General features: G+C 70.0%; 3 protein-coding genes across 3 annotated transcripts in view; 1 reads left to right on the top strand and 2 right to left on the bottom strand.

The window, feature by feature from the left end:
* CHLNCDRAFT_144734 (hypothetical protein) overlaps positions 1-2,983 on the bottom strand; it is a gene marked incomplete at both ends in the record, with an annotated part of 12,735 nt that extends 9,752 nt beyond the window's left edge. The window contains 7 exons of the mRNA XM_005848159.1: positions 258-353; positions 572-754; positions 961-1,050; positions 1,396-1,630; positions 1,769-2,115; positions 2,341-2,718; positions 2,882-2,983. Coding sequence (XP_005848221.1) covers positions 258-353; positions 572-754; positions 961-1,050; positions 1,396-1,630; positions 1,769-2,115; positions 2,341-2,718; positions 2,882-2,983 — 1,431 coding nt within the window. The remainder of the gene's footprint in view (positions 1-257; positions 354-571; positions 755-960; positions 1,051-1,395; positions 1,631-1,768; positions 2,116-2,340; positions 2,719-2,881) is intronic.
* Positions 2,984-4,141: 1,158 nt separating this feature from the next.
* On the bottom strand, positions 4,142-6,227 carry CHLNCDRAFT_144733 (hypothetical protein; the record flags this gene model as incomplete). The annotated part of the gene is made up of 7 exons (XM_005848158.1): positions 4,142-4,170; positions 4,327-4,356; positions 4,630-4,731; positions 4,987-5,032; positions 5,192-5,337; positions 5,613-5,775; positions 6,069-6,227. The coding sequence occupies 7 exons, from the start codon at positions 6,225-6,227 to the stop codon at positions 4,142-4,144; spliced, it is 675 nt and encodes a 224-aa protein (XP_005848220.1).
* A 591-nt stretch (positions 6,228-6,818) lies between these two features.
* CHLNCDRAFT_144732 (expressed protein) overlaps positions 6,819-8,233 on the top strand; it is a gene marked incomplete at both ends in the record, with an annotated part of 1,636 nt that continues 221 nt past the window's right edge. The window contains 4 exons of the mRNA XM_005848352.1: positions 6,819-6,994; positions 7,194-7,366; positions 7,583-7,831; positions 8,057-8,215. Coding sequence (XP_005848414.1) covers positions 6,819-6,994; positions 7,194-7,366; positions 7,583-7,831; positions 8,057-8,215 — 757 coding nt within the window. The remainder of the gene's footprint in view (positions 6,995-7,193; positions 7,367-7,582; positions 7,832-8,056; positions 8,216-8,233) is intronic.

Here is an 8,233-nt window from a genome sequence, read left to right as displayed (position 1 = left end):
GTTGAAAAGCCCCGCCGCCTTGTAGACCTCCCGGGCCAGAGAAGGGCAATCACGAGAAAGGACGCCCCCACAGGCAGCAGGGCGGCCGGGCGGCAGGTGAGGGGTGCGGTGACGGGGCGGGCGCTGAGGAAGGGAGGCCTCCACAGGCGGTGGCGGCCCAGGGCTGGGAGCAGGGGGTGGGCGGGCTGCGCCCAGCGCCCCCCAAAGCGCTTGGCGGAAAGCGCCCCCACCCCGCCATCAGCGTCTGCCCATCCCACCGCCGCCGGCCCCGCCGGCTGCCCACCTCCGGCCTGTATGGTGCGCGCGCCCAGGCCCCGCCCAAACAGCTCATACTCCTTGATGGTGGCCCGCGCCTGCACACACACACACACACACACACACATCAATGCACACATCCATACACACAGACACACGCTCATCAATGCACACACACATGCACAGGTTTCAGGGTGAGCAAGCTGCGTGGCTGGCCGCCCCGCAGCGCCGGCGCGCCCGCAGCGTGCACGCCCACGCAGCCGCGCTGCGCGAAGTCACCACCGCCCGTACCACGCCCGCCCTCCCAGCACCCCACCTCGGCGTTGCCGGTCAGGGCCACCACATTGAGCTGTGGCGCGAAGCGCGCAAACTCGCGCTGCCAGTTGGGCAGCGTGGACAGCGGGACGACGACGAGGTGCGGGAGGGGCGGCGGGCCGACGCCGCCGCGCGCCGCCACGCTCGACGCCTCGTGGCTGAGAGCTGCCAGGTAGGCGATCGCCTGGCGGGCAGGGATGGGGTGGGGCGCGGTTTGCAGGGGCAGCAGGAGCTGAGGCAGGGCCGGGGTGCGCCGAATGAGGGAACAGCGGAGAGCGCATGGTTGGGAGCGCCTGCCTGTCTTGTCAGAGGCAGCCCGAGCACTCCCCCATGCCCTTTCCACACCACTACCCCACACACAAACAGTTCACACGCCTCTCCTCCCCATACCTGCACTGTCTTCCCGAGCCCCATATCGTCCGCTAGGATGAGGCTGGTGCCTGCTTTCCACCCCTGGTACAGCCAATTAAGCCCCTCCAGCTGCACAAGGGAGGGGCGGCGGCGCAGGCGGCGCGGGCCGCGGCGGATGAGAGCGGAAGGGAGGGGGCGGCGGCGGAGGCAGGTGCTCGGGCAGCAGAAGGTCTCCCGGCTTCCGACCGTGCTGAGCTGGCGCCAAATGAGCAGGCACCCAAGGCAGTAGAAGCAGCTCGGCAGCTGGGGGCCGCCTCCTCTGGCTTTGCCACCCATCCTGCCCTGCGCTGCCCCCATCCCCACCCACCCCACAGCACCCTCCGCCTGCCGCTAGCCCCCTGCCAGGCCTGGCGCAGCACGCAGCCCCGCCCGGGCACCGCAGCTGGACCCTGTGCCCAGCTGGCTGCCTCATACCTGGTAAGGGTGCAGCTGGCCAAGTAGAAAGGCGGGGGTGGCGGCAAAGCGGCGGGCCTGAGAGCCGCCCTGGCTGCCGCCGTCGGGCCCAGCCCCATCCCACCAGCCTGCAGCCGCCTCGGCCTCTGCCCCGGTCTGCGCCGCTGCCTCGCCCTGCTGCTGCGCCTGCTGCTGCGGGGCGCCGGCAGGCGGAGAGGGCAGCTGCAGCTGGATCTCGCCAATAGGCACCCGCTGCCTGAAGCAGGGACAGGCAAACGCGCGGCCAGAGGCGGCGGCAGCGGCGGTGGGCAGGCTGGCAGCGCAGGGAGGCGAAGCACGGCTGCAGCGGCTGCCCCGGTTGCCTGCCGCGGACCGGTACCGCGGGCTGCCCCACCTGTACTGCTGGATTAGGTGGCGGTACTCCGAGATGTCGCTTTCCTCCTCCCAGGTGCACTCGCTGTACGGCAGCTCCCGCCACTTGCACAGGTACTGCTTGTGCTGCCCGTACTGCAGCCTGGGCGGTACGGCAGCGTCCCCGCCGCCGCCCTCGTGCGCGTCGCCGGCCCCTGCTCCTGCTGCTGCTGCTGCTCCCCCCGCGCCCCCGCCTGCCCCTCCTCCGCCGCCGCCGTCTCCTCCTCCTGCTGCTGCGCCACCGCCGCCGCTGCCCACTGTGCGCTCTGCGATCACACGCTCCACCTCCAGCCAGGCCGGCTTGACCCCCTCCACCAACTCGTCATCTGCCTGCACCACAGGCAGGCGGGGCAGGCGGGGCGGGGCACGTGAGGCACACACGGGGCTCCCTTGAGTGGGCAGTCAGGGGAGAGAGGGGGCCACCTTACAAGCACCAGCCCCACCTCTCACAGCAGGAAGGTAATTAGATGACGATGCGGCAGCAAGGACGCATCAAGCCGTTGTGGTGGAGAGCAGGGCGGCTCCCAGGCCTCCCCGCCCACCCCAAGCACCCACCTGAGTCAGCAGCGCCGCGGCCCGCTTCTTCTCAAAGGTCTTGAGGCGGAGGCGCAGCCCCGGGAAGAGTGCGGCGGCCGCCTCCAGCTCCGACACGCGCACCCACTCGGTGTGCAGGTGGGAGCGTCCCGCGAATTTTATGCGGTACTCCTTGCCGGTACCGCCCCCGCGGCACGCCAGGATGGCGTCGATGCCGCGCCCCAGCCGCTCGTGCCGCGCGCACAGCGGGCACACCCAGCGCGCGCCGGGGCGGCCCGCCGACCCGCGCTCCTTGCCCGTCAGGCAGGCGCGGTGGAACTGCTGGGGGCAGGCGGAGCAGCGCCACGGCGCCTCGCCTGGCTCGAACTCGAAGCTGCCACAGGCCTGGCAGTAGGTGTTCTGCAGCGGGTGCAAAGTCCACACCCAGCAGCAGAGGGCACTGTGAGACGAAGGCGTGGTGCAGCGGCGCCAGCAGGCGGCTGGAGGTGGCGGGAGCGGTGGCGGACTGGGTGCGGCCGGCCGCTCGCTGCAATAATAACAGCACTCCGCTGCGTGTTCTCACCCATTCCTTCTTCTGCGGCTCCTCCTCACTGTCACTGGGCTCACTTCCAAAGTCGTCATCGCTGTCAGAGGCGCTGGACACCTCCTGCCTCCGTGGAGGCATGTTTCAACGGACTGTAGGAGGCATTGGGCCGTGTGCCAGCAGCGCCAGAGGTGCAGCCTCTCGGCCTCAAACTGCGCTGCAGCAAGAAGGCCCTCGGCACAGGCAGGACGCCGCAGGCAGCGTGTGCAACGTGCTTTGAAGCTAGAGGGAGCAAGCGCGCTAGCATCAGGCAGATGACGGACCGCTGCCAGCCGGGCGGCGGCGGGCACGCGGTGACGGTCTCCTCCTCCTGATGCTGTGCACACCACACCCAGCCCCCACGCCGCCGCCGGCACTCATGGCTGGGTGGGATCAAAAAGAGCCTGCTTACAGTGCCTCACTGGTTTCCCTTGTGACGTCGCCGCATGGCCGCTGCCTGCCGCCGCGCCGCGCACTTGGCCGCCGCCTCCCGCTTCCGCTGCTGGGTCTGCCGCCGCCCCGCCTGGAAGCTGCGTGGTCCTCTGCTGAATCATTTGGCCACTTGCCAGCTCCTGTTGGTGTTCAGGCACAATTGGGAGCCGAGAGCACCTTCTGATGGATGAGGTATCGGGGCGGTACCACTCAAGCTGCCACACACAGGACCGGTCACAGCCGCAGGAATGGGTCTCTTGAGAGAAACACACCAGAGAGAGAGCGACGGCTGCCCCGCGTCGCCCCATGGTGTCTCCTTCCCATCCAACCGTCTCCCCCCCGCGTACGGCGGCGGCAGCCAGGAAGGGCATCCCGCCTGACACACATGTATGGCCTGCGCACTTTCTTCGTCTTACAAACAGCAAACTTCCCGCTACGACTGGTGTTGGCCGATGGTGATTAGCCCAGAGGCAACTGGATGAGCCAATAAAATGCAAGTGGGTGAGCCCAGACCGGCACGTCGCCGACCCGGCTTGCACCACCCGTTAAAAAAATGGGGGTGCGAGTGGGAGGAGGGTGTGGTGCAGAGCAGGGGCACATATCAAGGGCCCTGATCTGCACGGCAAGCTGGCTGTGTGTGTGTGTGTGTGTGTGTGTGTGTTGCAGGGCAGGAACGGGGGCTGGTGCCGCAGGCCAGATCCCAGCCGCGAGCGTCGCCAGCTGCCGCCGCCGCTGCTCGACGGCAGGCTGCTGCCCCTGCTGCTACCGGCCCAACGCTGCCACTGGCTGCTGACGAGGATGGTTGCCTGCCTGCCGGCTGCCAGCCTCTCACATAAAGTCAAAGTCATCGCCGTCGCCTGCAAAGGAGGGAAGCGGCGGAGGCGTGAGGCGGCGATGCAGCAAGCAGAGCAGGCCGCCAAGCACAAGACGCCGCCAAGCACAAGAAGGATGCAGAGACACGGGCGACAACAGCAGGGAGGCAGCACAGCAGGCAGGCAGCCCAGCAGGCGCACCGGCGTCGTCAAACACATAGTCATCCAAGCCTGCAGGCAGCACGGGGTCAAGGGCTTGGACACAGTGCAGAATGAGGCAGGCAGGAGGGCGGGCTGATGAGCTGGAGGACCCCCCCCTGCGTCAGATGCAGCCGAGGCTGCGCCTGCCGAGCTGGGGAGCAAGTGCCGACCTGAGGCCCGTGCGGGCCGCAGTCGGTGCACAGGCCGCCCCAGGCCTGCGCCACCCCCTGGCCCTGCCCAGCATGCGAATGGCAGCAACCCCTGCCATGCCCCGCCCGCTCACAACGCCCGCCGGCCCCGCACCTGCCGCGCCGCCGCTGCGCCCCACATTGAGCGTCGCCTTCTTGGTCGTCTTCTTTCCTCCCTGCGCCGCCTTCTCCTCCTTGAGCTTCTCGGCGCGGATGCCTGCAGGCGTGGGGGGGGAAGCAGGGTGCTTGTCGCTTTTTGTGTCTACAGTCTGCATATCCGCAAAAACTTGCGACACAGTTACAATGTGCGGCGTGCGCAGCGTGGAGGCGCCCGTGGCGCCAACAGAGGGCTGCTGCACCTGCCTCGGCGTGCCGGCATGCGCCTCCGCAGGCCAGCAGGAGCATGCACACGCATCACCGCCTCCCTGCCTCTCCCCACCCGCCCCTGCCTCTCCCCAGCCGCCCAGCTCACCCGCCACACACGTCTCGACATCCTTGACCTCCTGCGCGCTCATCATCTGCAGCGCAGCCACCAGCAGGCGCCAGCGCTCACGGCTGGCGACCCCGCCGGTGCAGCGCGGCGGCAGGCGCCAGCCTTTGTGAAAGCAGGCGCTCGCAGCCTGCCATCGCGGCGTGCAGCCTGCGCGACGGGTGCCACTCGTGAGGAACGCGCTCACCTGGAGCGCGACCTTGAGCAGGGACTTGACGGCGGCCTTGTAGTGCCCCGCCTTGGCGTGAGGCAGCATGTGCTTGCCCGCCACCAGCTTCCCAAACTCCTCAAAGTCCTTGGCTGACTTGGGGATGAAGTCCTCCAGGTCGCGCCCTGCGGCAGGCGGGCAGGCGGGACAGCCAGCGGGCAGCCGCGGGTGACGGCAGACGGGCGCGACAGCCGGCAGCGGTCGCAAGCCGAACGGGCGATGCAGAAGCGCGAGCGAGCAGGCCGGCGCGGAAGCGGCATGCCACACAAACGCCTCCACGGTCGCTCTGCGGCGTGCCGGGGCACGGCGACGCCTGGCGGCCTACCCACTCCTCTTGCCCACCCCTGCCCTGTCTTTCCTTCCCCTCCCTTCCCTGTCCCTGCCCTCCTAGGCCGCCCACCCTTGCCAAACAGCTCGATGGTGGCCTGATAGTCTGCCTCCTCTATGAGCCGCTGCTGCCGCAGCTTCTCGGCAATCGGGTCGTCCAGCGGCGTGTCGTCGCCGCCCCGCTGCTGCGCCCCCTTGCTCTCGTCGTACTTGCTGACCCCCTTCTTGTCCTTGGCCTGCGGCAGGCGTGCGGGGAAGCAGGGAGGAGGGTGTGTGAGCTGAATGCAACCGCGGCAGCAGGAGGGGGAGGAGCGAGAGCAGCAAAGGTAAGCACCGCTACGGCTGCCGCATGCGGTATCCCCTTTGCAGGACGGACGAGGCCATGGGTGCCCTGCCGGATCCGGCGGCAGACGCCGGCCTGCTGCTGGCGGCTGTGCCTTGCAGAGGCCAGTGGCGGCGCGAGCGGCGGCGGCGCAGCGGCGGGAGCGCTGGTGAGTGCGGCAGGGCGGCAGCGCCGCGGCGGCCGCACCTGCTGCGGGGCCGGCACGTTGGCCTTCCATTTGGGGTCCTCCTCCTCGCCCTCGTCCTCGCCCACAAACTTGGACTTGCTTGCCTCCGCCTGGGGGGCCGCAGGGATGCCTGGAACTACAGGCTCCTCTGTCTCCCAGTCCTCCCAAGAATCTGCCATTGCTGCTGTGCCCGGGGCTCCTGAGCGAGCAAATGCAGTGGTGCTTGATGTGGGAGGCCCTCTCTGGCGGCCCAGGGGTCTTGCCAGCAGAATGTGGGATCGCTGCCTGGTGCAATGCGGCGTCCCAGGAGCTCTCAAATGGCGCCATCCTTGGCTGACATGGCAGAGATGATGGGCGGAGGCCCCTCCCCGCCCTTGCCTGCCGCAGGCTCAAATTTTAAGGGCAGCCAAACACCAACCACGCACCGGCAACCCCCCTTCTTGCGAAGCACTGTGCTGAGCGGCTGCCTGGCTTGAGAGCGCGTCTATGAGGTGCGGTGTGGCGCCCGTCGTCCGTCAGCCGTTCAAAAGGCAGCGCTGGAGGAGCGTGGTGGGCGCCGGCGACAGGATCAGCCCTGCCACCGCCGTTTTGGGGCTCTGCCTGCCAGCCGGCGGCCTGTAGGGCCTTGGCAGAGCCCTCGGGCCTCTACCAGCAGCTGCAGCTGCGGGGCCAGCGTGCAGACGGCCTGCGGGAGCTCCCCGCCACACCAATGCCCCACCACCCCTTTGCCTGCAGGGCGAGAGCGCGGCAGAGGACAGGGTTGTCGTAGCATGTTGAACACGAATCAGGGCCTGGACGGCAGGTTTGCGCAGTTCCAGGGGCAAGGCCAGCCGGGCGGCGGCGCCGCCACAGGAGGCGGCTTCCCCGGCCTCGGCAGCAACATGCAAGCGCTGCAGTCGCTCCAGGCCGGCACCTTTGGGCTGCAGAACCCACTGCAGGCCGGCAGGTGGGTGGCGCAGCGGGGGAGCAGGCATGCAGCCTGCTCTGGGTCGTGTGAGTAGGCCTGGCATCGCAGCCACCCGCCCCGAGCCTGTTTTGTGAAGCAGCGCACACACACCCTTTTCCCGCGACCCGGTTTGTGTGTGGCTCAAACGCTATGGCCAGCCGGTCGCACACCGCCCTGTTTGCATGCCTCCCTGCCGCAGGCCGGGGATGGGTGGCCTGCAAGGCGCCGTCGGAGGCCAGGCGGCGGCGCTCGGCGCGCAGCAGCGGCTAGGCGCGGGCGGCGGCCTGGCGCCAAACCTACAGCAGCTGGGGCTGGGGCAGGCGCCGGGAGGGCGCGTGGGCCTGCCGGGGCAGCAGTTTGCCGGCGTCAACGGTGAGGCGGGCCGCCGGCGAGCCGGGCGCGTATGTGTGTGCATGTCACGTGTGCATGGTGGCTGCGTGGTGGCAGATCGGGCGCTGGTTGCTGATGCATGCTGGCTGCCCCTCAGCGGCAGCTGTGTCTGCAGCGCAGCGGGCGCGGCGGGCACCCAGCAGCCCGCATGCCAAGGCCGGCCCCAACCGCTGCTCGCGCCGCCACCGCCGCCTGCAGGGCTGGCGGGCGTGGGGCGGTCGGGCCTGGGCGGCGGCGGCGTGGCGGGCCTCAACCCCGCGCTCACGCAGCAGGGGCTGGCCAACCGCAACGCCACCGTGGGCGGCGTGGGGCTGCCTGCCGGCGCGCTGGGAGGGTATAGCGCCAACCTGGCGGCGCTGCAGGGGCGCCCCGGCGCCGCGCAGGCGGGCATGCCGGGCCTCAGCGGCCTGGGAGGCAGGCTTGGCGGCCTAAGCGGGCTGGGAGCGGGTGAGCGTGCGCGCGCCGGCCGCCGGCGGCCGCCCCGGCAGCGGCCTGCCCGCCGCCACGCGCTGCCGTGTGCCTGCCGGCGCCGCTGCGCCGCGCCTCTGCTCAGCCCTGTGCTGCGTTCCCCAGCCTCACGTAGCCCCCTCCGCCTGCGTCATACCTGCTGAGCCATAGTCTCCCCTGCCCCGACCCGGCCCGCGCTGCCACGCCCCCTGTTGCCCTGCCCAGGCGGCGCCTCGGGCTTTGGCGCGCCTTCGGGAGACCTGCTGTCGATGCTCAACAAGACGGGAGGGCGGCAGGAGCAGCAGCAGCACGGCGGCGGCGGCCATGAAGCCCCCGCCTTTGATGCCTCCGACTTCCCATCCCTGACCGCCGCAGGCGGCGGCGGTCAGCACCGCAGCGCCG

The sequence above is a fragment of the Chlorella variabilis genome (assembly GCF_000147415.1).
Source record: "Chlorella variabilis unplaced genomic scaffold CHLNCscaffold_8, whole genome shotgun sequence".
Lineage (NCBI taxonomy): Eukaryota > Viridiplantae > Chlorophyta > Trebouxiophyceae > Chlorellales > Chlorellaceae > Chlorella > Chlorella variabilis.
The sequence above is the reverse complement of the archived record's forward strand: the minus strand, read 5'-3'. Positions and strand labels throughout refer to the sequence as shown.